This window comes from Temnothorax curvispinosus, unplaced genomic scaffold (assembly GCF_003070985.1).
Source record: "Temnothorax curvispinosus isolate PA1 unplaced genomic scaffold, ASM307098v1 QBEX01017370.1, whole genome shotgun sequence".
Lineage (NCBI taxonomy): Eukaryota > Metazoa > Arthropoda > Insecta > Hymenoptera > Formicidae > Temnothorax > Temnothorax curvispinosus.
In genome coordinates, this window is record NW_020227150.1 from 96,973 (window position 1) to 109,645 (window position 12,673).

The window sequence follows — 12,673 nt, forward strand, 5'->3', positions numbered from 1 at the left end:
AATTTAAATGCGGTAATCCAAAACGAAGAACTAGCAAAGTGGCGCTCGGAAATTATTTTTTTCCTTTTAACCGCGATTACGATGAACTTTTTACCCTTAATTTCGCGCTTTACCCCAGTGACTACGAGAACAGCAACAGGTATTCTAAATCGATCGTGCTTATACACTCGCCTGTAATAGGGATACATTGGTTATTCAGAAGCGTATTCAGTATTGATACGCTGTCTATAGTCTAACTGATTAATATATAATGCAATATCTTGGAAAATGGTTTGCGAAATATATCACTTGACTTCAGATCCAACATGCGATTAAAATGTAGACTCTATCTCTTCATAATTCGGAATTGAAATTAATTTTCAATAGACTTGAGAAATATACGCTATAAAAATACGAGAACGTGTATAAGTGTTCCAATAATACTGCCATGTCATATATATAATGTACCGTTTGGTCGTTCAATTTAATGACACGGAACAGATGCGTAGTCGACGCGAAATCAATTTCCGGGTGAACCATTTCCGTTTCTGGACCCTCAATGTTTTGTCCTGCATCCCAACGTAATTCGCATGTATCGTGCGCGTGCGCTGCGTTCCTTATCGTTCACCCTATCGTTCCTAATGAGTTCTTCGAACGCGAATTCTGCTATCATAATTCCTACGGTCCTACTGGTCTCTTTAGTTGAACGTTATACTCCCTCGTGAGCTTATGCACTTCGAGATCGTTGTTCAGGGTGTGTTCCATCAGTCTCAGATCTCTCTTTCGACGACCCAGCATTATCGGTAGCATCATCGCCATTGTCGCCGGAAGCATACCTGTTATTGGACAAATGGTATGATAATTAACAAAATTAATTTAAATAAACATACAAATATTCAGCAATTTAAATTCTCGAGATATATATTACGCACATTAGATTAAGTGTATTTTTATCACGAAAAGTTGCTCTTTGTTGACGTGAATAATGTAGGAATAATTTAAATAACATTAAATTCACTTTTGCAATATGTAATTGGAAATTTGAATAAAAACGTTGAAATTATGTATACATATATTGTTATTTACATATTAATGATTTTTTATTTTTCGACTAAACCGAATATTTAAGTAATCAATCTCATTAAATGTCAAAAGAATTTAAAGCCAGTATATCTCTTTTTACGTTAACTCGATATGTAAATCTTGTCAGGGACAAGCAATTAATATATTTTATAGTACATTTTAAGTTATTTTGAAGTATATTTTAAGTTGATTTGTTACAGCCGTACCTGCTCCGACGGCTGCTAAAACGGCCGAACTCGACGGTTGTGTGCTCAGGGTGTGCTGCCTGATTGGTCTTTTGTTCAGGATATTCGGTACGGTCGACAGCTTCTCCATCTCGTACTCCTTGCGGCTCTGTTCGACGCTCTTGAACGTCTTCTCGACTTCCAGAAGGCCTCCGTGGGACGTCGTCGTGTTCGTGCCGTTGATCGATGGCAACACCGTCAATCTGACCTAGGTAAACGATCTTTCATAAAGCGGCCGTCAGCGATATCCCCTTTGTCAATCAATCTCCACGTCATTAACAATAACTATCTTCGCGAAATTAAATCATCCATGACATTTTAATTATTGTTCAAATAACGGCAGATTCGTCAAATTGAAAAAATAAAAACTGCTTGACGCGAGGTAGGGGACATACTTTAGCTAAATTACAATCAATACTTGATCTCTCTTTGATCATCTAGCCTAACCTGGCGTTTCGACGTCATCACAGCTATTGCAGGATCTTCATCTTGTTTTCCTCCGTTTCCGCGACCTGTCGTGTTGACCCTCTTGAACGGGTCTGCTGAATTTATCGCGTCGAACTTGATTGATCTCTGTCTCGATTTCGCATATCCCCGGTTCGACGATAAGAGGACCCACTGGCCGTCGCCGCTCGCCGGATGACTCGGCGGATGATTGTCCACGTACTGATAATGCGAGAAATTCGGCCTCTCGGTAATCACACTGGGACGAGGTCGAGCCTGATCGTATCTGGACGGGTAATCGTGCCAATTGCTTCCGTCACCCGATTGGTCCTTGTCCGAATATCTATCGATAAATTGATACGAGGCGGTCTGCGGTCTGGACCAAGTGCTGCTGGGGAAATTGGACGGTCTGTCGTCCGTGATGATATCGCTGTTGGGACGATGAGGGTCGTACTTGTTCCAGGACGGTTTCTCCGGCGGCCACTTCTGCGCCTGATTAGACGCGTCGTCAGGGCGGTATGGGGGACGTGAAATTGGTTTCTGCCACGGCTTCTCGTTGTTCTCGGGCCAATTGGGTTTTGGCTTGTCGTACCTGTGATACGATCGTTTATTTTTGCATTTGCTTAAAGCCGATATTTCGCCGAGAAACACCTTTCGTGTAATATAAGATAAAAATAAAAAATATATCTAATTAATAGACTGATATAACGCAATTTTTATCTGGAAGACTTTTGATAATAAAAAAAATTAAGTCTTGAGATCTTTAGAAGATGTTAATAAATAAAAAAATTCATTTGCATCTTTTGCACAAATTGGCTTTGTTATGCAAATAAAGGAATAAAGAAGTAAGAAGTGAATCAATTTCTACGAGACTTTCTGATTATACACTTCTTAATATTAATGTAGAGAGTATCGCGTAAAATGAGGTATATCGCTGAACTTTGTAAACAGCTTGCAAGAAAGAAAGTTTCAATTGGACGCTAACAATAAATATCTCTCGTCATAATAACCACGAAACCTATTTTCAAAAATTGTACATAAGACCGCGTAATGAAAGGAAAATTAATGGTTGTGGTACTTACCACGGTATGTTGTTTTCATAAGTGGGTCTGATGGTAAAGTCACTGGCCCATGGTTTCATGCTCGGTTTATCCCATGGCTTTATCTCTGGCCAAGGTCGTTGCGTGCTGGGATTGGCCTGCCACTTGGAAATTTTGCTCTTAGACCACGGAATTGCTTCCAGCGTCACCCAGCCGTTTCTGTTATCTTCATAATTGTTCGTGCCGTAGTACTTGTTTCTCTTCAAGGTATCGTTCAACGCCTCGCTTAACTAAATCAGCAAAAATAATGAAAAATTAACCAACATATTCTTTGTTATCTAACAACAAATTATATTATAAATAGCACGGAATTTAAAATTATTAAAATATCCTTTCTTGGCTTTTTTTTTAAATTCAATTATTCTAAAGACAAAATATCAATTATTTTATCTAAAATATATGGTTCTTACCGCATCATCCGTTGAAGTAGCATTTGAGATCTGATCAAATTTCTCGCCCTGTTCGTGGCTGGTCGTGGTCTCGGTGGTCTCGCTGTCGATTTCGAGAACGAGAGGTTCCGCGGGTGGTTTCACGATTCTGAAGGGATATTTGAAATTCCTCTCGGTAGTGGTTTTAACTTTGTTCGCATATTCCTCGAGAAACTTATTGAGCACGTCCGGATTGAAGGTCGAAGATTCGACAAAGGAATTTCTTCGATTATACTGATCGCTCGATATCTCTTTGGTCATTCTCCCGTCCTCGGCTTGGTGCTCGTTCCCCGCGTTATCGTACAGAGGATTCGGCGTGATCGCTATCGGATCCTGAAGAATCCTCAAGTTGTCCGCCTTCGTTCTAAACATCTCGGACGCGTTCGTTCGCATTTTCACGAAGTACCTTGTGCTAGCCAGCGAACCTCCTGACGTCAAGATCGTCAGGAGCAGGCATACCGCTCCTCTTGTCGTCATCTGAAACACGAGGAACCTTATTTCGTACCTCATCTCTTAGAATTTTGTTAACAGAATTCTCGCTTTTAGTTACTTAATATTATTACAATAGATTTGTTCAAAAATGCTTTTATGGAGCCTCATCTCTAACGCGAAGAAAAAGAGTAGTAAATCGCGTATTAATAACTGTCAGAAAACTACATTATTCTGAAAATGGCATTAAATATAACGAGGGAAAACGACGGCTATAAAAATTGATAAATAATCAGCGGAATCACAATGAAGTCGTATACTAGTCGGAGTTAGAGTTTTAGAGAAACAGTTAGAGAATTACTATTCTCGTCGAGATCACTGTCATCACCCGGCCTCAGATAACCGCCCCGTAACTTCGCACGTCGTTTACTTAATTCTACGGAATTCTACTATGTGATTATAACGCGATAGAGCGCCGAAGGAGAACGAACAATTCGCGTACACTACGTGTCGCACTGACCGTGTCGATATTAGTCGTCCGAGTCGCCTTCAATTACATGAACAACTAGGCCCGTGTGTCGCCGCTCGGAGATCCGTTAGCAGGAACTGCCGCGCAACGCGTGCGCCGGGGTACGGAATGACAGTGGTAACAGTAACAGCAGCAGCAGCAGCAACAATAACAGTAACAACAACAGTAACAACAACAACGACGACGACGACAACAGAGCGACGTTACGAATGCGGAAGTGGAGTACGTCGGCGACCTCGACTCCTCAAGGTCCGAGATGGCTCTGTTGCTGAGACGTTGCCCTCGTTTGCTTTTAATCCAGATCCCCACTTCGTCGGTGCTTGGTCCATTTTGCATCTTCCTCCGTTCCCCGTGGCCGTTGTGTTATTCCGTGTCTTACCTCCTTGGCTTGGTCAACCTGGAGAACGGGCGCCACATTGTCTCTCCTTCTCGCCCGCGATTTCCGCGCGTGTCCCTTTCTCTCTTCCCATCTCGCGGTTTCTTCCTTTCTCGCTCCAGCCGCTCCATCCCACGCCGGCGGTTCCCCACGGGGATTTTTTCTCTTTCGCTCCTGGATAACGATCGTTCTTGGAATACAATGAAACAACAATGGGAGGCGAGGTCAGTCATGCCGGTCACGATCGATGATCGATGAGATCGAGCCCATCACTCTGGCCTCCGACAAGTGAGCGATGTCTGTATTTTTGCGCGAGACACACTGTTTGTACGTTATGTAGGACCGCGAGACGTATAGCGGTTTCCAAGGCATTCGCTTTTCTAACAGCCTCGTAGAATGGTTGAGATACGAGACATTTTATATTCTTGGATATATATTTATTTATTTCAGAATGCCTCGCTTTCGCGTGAATTTCTGTAGGAATAACGAGCGCTAGATGACTAGAGTAAAACGATGGAGATGGAAAGTTCTCTCAAATGAGGCTGAAACGTCTTTCTAATTCTGTTTACATGGCAAATATATATTATGGTACGTTTAGATATTAATATATCCTAATTAGTCTATGATCTTAGAATCACAAATACGCTACGTATATTGCACTATTAAAAAATTTATTTGTCGGTTATAAATAAAATTCTTAAACATTTCTTATGTTTTTATTCGTCGAGATTACTGGGATCTCCGTTAACGAATCTTTGATCGATCCGCTTGTACGTTAAAACAATCACTTCGACGAGTTATTATTTACAATACGCTTTCTCACTTATCAGCATCTCTAATCAGACACACTTACAGCGTTGCAAAAATCCGGACGATAATTCGAGACGCGCGTCTAACGCATCCGGACGAAGGAGCAACGAAACGATCGTACGCAACCTGTCTTCAATCTTGCGGCGATTTTAATTGCCCTGTCTTCGATCTCCGCGGCGATTTTAATTACCACTCTTGATGGGATTGTTCATGCCGCATAGCGATAGCGAAGCGAGCGAGCGAAGACGTTGCCGTGATTGACCGAGAAAACTCAAGTGGCGCGTAGCTGATCTCCGATCATTTCCCGTACTCGTCTCGTTACTTGTACTCGCATTGTCCTCCTCCCTCGCTTCGGCGAGAGTCGTATTCGCCGACGTTGGAAAACAACGTGACAATGAGAAACAGACCCAGACCGTTGGTGTCACGCGCTAATTGCGGCGCTCGTGACAATGAGGGTGACGACAAGACGACGGGCGTCTCATTGTCGCCCGATTCTGTGTCGCGTCCCCGACCATCGACAGTGTCATTTTCACGTGAGTTTTACCTTTTGTCAAATCGCTACTTTCACCGTTTACACGGTAGAACTCACGTTCTGACGTGGGAGTTGCTCTCTCTTCTATGCCGCGGCCTCCTCTAGGCGCGGCACCGCGAGTAGTTTCGGCTGCATCAGAGAGATCGCGTATGGGAATCCATCAGGAATCTCAATCCTTTCGAGACTGATTTCCTACTTTGTTTGCCGTTGCCGATTCCTACAATAGAGGTGTAAAACACGAACATTTTGTAAAGAAATTCTAAATTTATTCAAAAGAACTTGTTAGTATTATTATAGTTAAATAATTCTAACACAATAATCTCTTTTGGCATAAGTAAATATTACTGTTTTAATAGGAGAAACTATTTATTTACAATAGTATATTATATTTATTTACTTTATTTATATATACATGTATTGTAATAATATACATATATTATACTATACCATATTAATAGATATATTGTATATTATCTATTTGCAAGTCAAATGCATGCGTATCGCGGTAGTACAGAAAATGATGTTTCTGGCTAAATGGCCGCACAATTAAGGACACGCCGACACGATGCCGGCGTGAAGGACAAAGAAAGCCGTCGTTGATTTTCATGCTCGGCAAATCGTCGATTTGGCCTTCTTCGACGTACAGTAGACGGAATCGGATCGGCGAACAAATCGTAGAATCGGCCGTTTACCGATTTTTGCGCTTTCGCGGCCCAGAAACCTCCGTCGTTCCTTTTTTTTCCCCTTTGCCCGTGCCTTTACCTCTCACGTCGCCGATGGTGATTCCTGCTCGTCGCGCGAGTGAAACGCGTTCTTAACAGTTTCCGTTTTACGAGCAGCTTCCGATTCTTCCGCCAGATTTTCACCGATCTAGGATTTTTTTGCCTGGCGCCGACCCAGAAACGGACGATTTCTTTTCTCGTCTCCGTCGAGCAGCCTACGCTCTTCCACCGATTTCCGCGTATATCTGCGTATGCAACGCATTACGCGTCGTCCCAAACAAAATCAACAGACGTGTCCACGTTATGTCATCGTATATTCTTCATTTTCTGAAGTTTATTGCCGATAGCTCAAGAATTTGCATGCTGGAAAGTCTTGAATGTAAACTTAGAGCGTTAAATTTCCATTACAGCATTTCTTTTAAAATATTCGAAAGCCATCAGGGTATGAGTTTATCCAATTGGTCGGTTGATAGTAACGGATCGATCTTTGCTACCTTGCGAAATCAGGATAATTACGTAAAACAGGTTCTTCTTTCTTTCACTATGAATATAAAAATGAATTGGCACGTTTTCGGGATTACGGAGACGTGAGACGAATTTCTTTTACTTCTAATTCCGGTTACGAGGCGGTCAGCTAGCTTACTCGAAACTGGAATTAGGTCAGCCTAGACACCTAACCGCGAAAACAATTGTGACGACGCTGAAGAAAGGGTAGAACAGTCCGCGTATGTATGCAGTAAACGTCTACTTTCATTGTCGGTCGTATTAGAGGGAGAGTCGCGTTAACGAGAATGATATGAGACGAACTGAAAGGGGTGAAAAGATCACAGCGAGATCTAGTCCAGATGTCGGACACGCAATGATAGAAAGTTTCAAGGAAAGTATTTGTGTGGATTAGTATCAAATAATATTAGATAATTGTTAGATAGTTTCTTGAATATATATTTCAAGTTAAATCAGTTTTATACATTTGTTTAAAAAATATAAAAAAAGAAAAAAAACCTTTAAAAGAACCTTATAAAGGTAAAAAAAATGTACGCTAAGTACACAAAAAACATTTAAAACTGTGTATCTTTATGTACATAAAAATATCTATTAAGAAAAATTATAGAAAATAAAAGGTAATATAATCAAATATCCAGATTCTCGATTTGACGTTTCATAAATGTTCTTCTTTGCTCGATTTGTAAAATGTTTGCTTCGATCTTTAATGAATTGTCGATATTTTGTTGATAATTTAATAAAGTATCAGTAGAAATTGTTCATACAAATGTGAAGCCAATTGTACGAGGCAAAGCTGTTTGAAAGAAATGTAAACAGCTTGTGTAAAGTTACTTCTCTATTGTGAAATATGAAAATGTTAAGATCACCACGGAGCATATAGAACATATCGGTATGACCTCGCCACGAAACAGGGTCAGACTCTCACCGCTCGGCGATAAAACTTGGCTTAGAAAGTCTTTTCACCCCTTCCGCTCATTATACTCATGTTCCGCGAACGCTAGAGCAAGTAGCGTCTCGTATCTTACTTATGCAATTTAGCAGTCTGGTATGTTTCGCTCATTTCCATTCTACTGTGTGTGCCGCTGAATATTTCTCCGGAATTTTCTTTCATGAAGTCGTGTGAAATAAAAATGCAGAAAAGCGATAACGTCCAAGTCCTTCCATATATCAGTAATACCAGATAGTAACTGCTTGAGTGTTCAATCAAATTGCACAAATTTCTACCAGGGTATATAATTCCGGCTTATTTGCAAGTTATGTTTTTCCTACATTAGACCAAAGATTCACAAATTAACTTTCATATGTCTTGCACAATTGTATAGAAAACTACAGTTGCAAGAACGAAAAGACAAACTCGAAAATGAGACGAAAGGAGAAAGAAGGGTAATAAATTGATTACTTTCTCTTTGATTAATTGTTACCGATTTGATTAATATCTCAGTTTTATGTGAAATTGCTTTCAAACACACGATCTTGCTTCGTTGCGGCGTGTCATGCATTATGACGCGCTGCTTGAACTAAACGTCGCAACGCTCACTTTGTCAACTACAATTGGAGTGCGGACGACAAGCGTGGCGGTGATTAAGAAATCGTTCTCACGTTCACGCTTTTTAAAATACGCCCATCGTTGCTCTTGCCTTTTTTTTCGCGAGTTAAAGTCGCAGGACGTCCTGCCAAATGACTTAGTACGGCGAACGTCACGCAATGGAAATAACTGTTCTCCGCACCCGCTCGTCATCGCAGACGCATAAACATCATTCGCACTGATTGCCGACTTAATCGAACGAGAAACATGTGGTTGCATAAGATCCCCATGTGTCGCTTCCTCCTGCTTCGTTTTTTGATCGTCGGTCTTACGTTCTCGAGGACTCTCAAAGCGTCGGAAGAGATACGCGAAACGAAAGTCATCTTCGAGGAGACTTCCTCGACGACGAATCAATCCGTTCACGAAACAACGACGGCCGTCGTTTCGTTATTAAGACCGGTCATCGACAGTTCTAATCGGGAATTAACATCACCGACCGAAGCCCGCTCTCGGAACGATTCCAACGTTTTTAAGCCTAGCAAGCATTTGGGCGAGATCGAGGAACCAGTTGTCCGGACGAACCCCTTCAACAATGTGCAGCCCGTGAGATTCGACAACAATGTTCACCTGGACGCGCGGCACGAGCGGTTTCAGAATATCCTTCAGGACGCGTCTCAAGGTATCACCAGTCTGCTGGACGAGGTGACGCGTTCGAGCAGAATTAAGTTCCAGGACGACGGCGTGGTGCAAACGTCAAACATCCGTCATTCCTTCGACAACCGGCAGACCGTTACGGAGAGTACGAGATCGCAGTTTGAGGAAGGTACCGTTGGCCACGTGTTCGATCAGACGTTCGTCCAAAACGTCGCGAAGCCGGAAATGCAGGAGATATTCGGGAAAACGACGACCGATCATCGATCGACCGGTATTTACTACGACGCCTCGAGGTCACCGTACGCCGTCAATTATTACGCCGATCAGAGTCAAAGTGATTATCAGCCGACGTCGCAGGAGGCCGCGATCGAGGTGAAGAGACCGGAGAGTAACGGTGTTATGGTAGTTCAGCAACACGAGTCAACTTACACGAGAAAGCGGAAGTTCCCCTATCCATTTTATCAACCGGGTGGCGAATATCACGATGTGCAATTTATGGAGGACCCACATTCGACTATCGCTTATCCACGAATAGGAAGGTAAGCTCTCGTAAATATGACATTGATGTTTGCTTTAAAAATAGTTATTCGTATATAAAAATGCCAAAGAGATGATATTAAACGTTATTTATTTATCTATCTAGGTCTCTGCATGATATTCACTTTTCTGTATTCCTCGATATATTACCTCGTTTAACATTTATGCGTTAATTGCATTACGTAACGCAGCCAACCGTATAAATATGCTTCAAGTTTGATTAAGATATTATCATTTTTTAATTGCATATTTAAATTGCATATTTGTTTGACACGTATATGCATGTCGAGAGAGAGAGAAAGAAAATGCAAGAAATGTGTTATTCAATACCCATTAAATCCACGCAAAGCAATAAATAAAAACTTTCTTCAACTGAATCTGTATTACGATCATATTTAACATGATTACTTAATTTGTATTTCTTTGAAAAAGACATAAATGTAATATGTTTAAAAATAATAATCTGATATCAAAATATTATATTTTAGATTTTTAAATAATTATATTATTTCTGATTATACTTTAATTTTTAATTATCTAATCTAACTTATATATTATCTCGAATTGTTTGTACAACTTTATAATACGTTCCATTGGAATCATGTAACGAAACGATTCATCTTTTTAACATCTATTCAAAAGACTCAAGTTATTTTTCTTTCAAATATAAAATCAGAATATGTCGTTCACAGACCGTTTCCTTGGAAGAAAATCATTACTCTAATTGGTACTTTCCTGCCGCTGGGTTTACTATTGGCGACGTTAAAGCCCAACGTCATACGGATCGATAACACGACAACGTAAGTCTCTACATTTTCCTCGATTAACTCAAAACACCCGTTTATATTTTTAATCCACGATTAATTCCATTAGCCAGCCGAGCATCGTCCTCTCGAAGCTGCGATCTGTCGATCTGCCGGTCGAACACAAGCAGGCACGCATACTCGACGATCAGTCGATCGGTTGCGAGGATCAGTCTATCTGCGAGTTGATCTTAGCCGGCGGTGAGCCAGAGTCCAACATCCTCCAAAACATCCTATGGAACTTGGCCACCAGGTAATCGACTTCTCCAGGCACATCTTCTCATAAGGTTCTGTCGTATTATGTTAACCGCGATATGCCCGAATATATATTTTTTAATAATTTAAAAAAGATAATAACATGCGTTATTTTTGTATTGAGACAGAACTCCGGACGACGTCGTAAAGAGAAATGGCCAGCTTCGTGAAGTGTTCAGCGCCGTCAAGAAGAAAGACTGTACGGCAATCAGCTGTTAATGACTGCCTAGGAAGCCTGAGGATCAGTACGCACGCGATATCTCCTTCGTGTCCGTTGATTTATGGCGTTAATGTTCGCACATTATGCAAATTTCACGGCTTTACGCGTGAAACAGCGAGAGTATAAAAATCGGTGAAATATTGTACTACATCAATTACATATAATATTATCATTTTACATATATATAATAATTATATCTATAATATCAGCATCAATTGTTGTATTTAATTATGTTATATAGATAATATCGATATTATATTAGCTACATTATTATCCATTTCAAATTAAGAAATCACTTGAAAAGAAGAATATCTTCACCTCATTTATTTCATGATGGTATCCAGCTTTAATTGTTCCAAAATATGTAAAACGTCCTGTAGTTTATTAACGACGATTCTTAATAAAAACATAATACCGTCAATATATTAAAACGATGATTTTTCTGATTATGCTTGCAACAATTAGTAAGTCTTATTTTTACGTACAAATGAATGTTACGCTCGAGACGCGAAAGCTTTCGTAAAAGTAACGAATGAAGAAAGGGACGAAAAACTGGGCTTAAAGAACGAAATGCCGAGGCATGTTGAAGGTATGTTATTCGGAAATTCGTTCCGCCCGTGCATCCGTGCCGACCTCGTCCTCGCAAGTGAAAGTAGTCACAGGGTATAGAAGTAGGTCGGCGTTATTCTATGGCAGTGCGGCCCGAGAATTTACGGATGCAGCGGACTTTCGGACGGCGAATAGGGGCTGACCAATTATCCGGCGCACACACGCCGTACATTACCGTTGACAATAATTACAAGCGGCCAAGCGGCAACGAGGCACGCCGGCAATTTTTAATTAACAAGCTGCCGGCGAGATTAAACGGGTTAACAGATAATTTTGTGGCCTAACGTAACAACGCGTGCTCGACATTAATTGACGCTCGATATTTATGTTTCACCGGTGTAATTTATGTAAAAAACTATATTGTATTATATATTATAGATTTTACACCACTTGTGTTACAAATGTATTTGTAATTCATTACTTTTTAAAGATAGATTCTATGATTGAAATATGCAGTTAATTGTTCTTAAACAAAAATGAGACATCTGTTATTATCAAATAATTGATATGGAACGAAAGAGAGAAATTACTCGAAACAAAACAAAATCGATTAGGTAAGTAAGAGTTTTCTGGTGAAATAAACTTCGGAAGAGAGAGAGAATAAAACAATCATACCCTTCACTCAATTTTAAGCGAACTGTAATTTAACAGAACGTTAATTTGAGACTTAGATGTAAAGATAAATAATGCTAATAACTAGAAAGTCGCAATAAATGACGATCTCTCCCGACATTTTCACTAAGGAAAGAAATGACACCGAATTGCTCAAAGAATCTGAGAAAATAATACGTTAGAAATAGAACACTGGAATTATTATTACTTCGGCCTATATTCAGTTATTGAGAGAATCCGTTCAATTTGTCGCTTACGATGTAAATGTAATATAAGATTTACAATCAGTTTACCGGCG

The 12,673-nt window shown here is 40.4% G+C and overlaps 1 protein-coding gene across 1 annotated transcript in view; it reads right to left on the minus strand.

Annotated features, from left to right (window-relative positions):
* Positions 1–55: 55 nt before the first annotated feature.
* LOC112467451 overlaps positions 56–12,673 on the minus strand; it is a 29,394-nt gene continuing 16,776 nt past the window's right edge. The window contains exons 2-6 of the mRNA XM_025036085.1: positions 3,241–3,735; positions 2,813–3,060; positions 1,734–2,322; positions 1,269–1,494; positions 56–815 (exon numbers count right to left, since the gene is read on the minus strand). Coding sequence (XP_024891853.1) covers positions 658–815; positions 1,269–1,494; positions 1,734–2,322; positions 2,813–3,060; positions 3,241–3,735 — 1,716 coding nt within the window. The 3' untranslated portion in view covers positions 56–657. The remainder of the gene's footprint in view (positions 816–1,268; positions 1,495–1,733; positions 2,323–2,812; positions 3,061–3,240; positions 3,736–12,673) is intronic.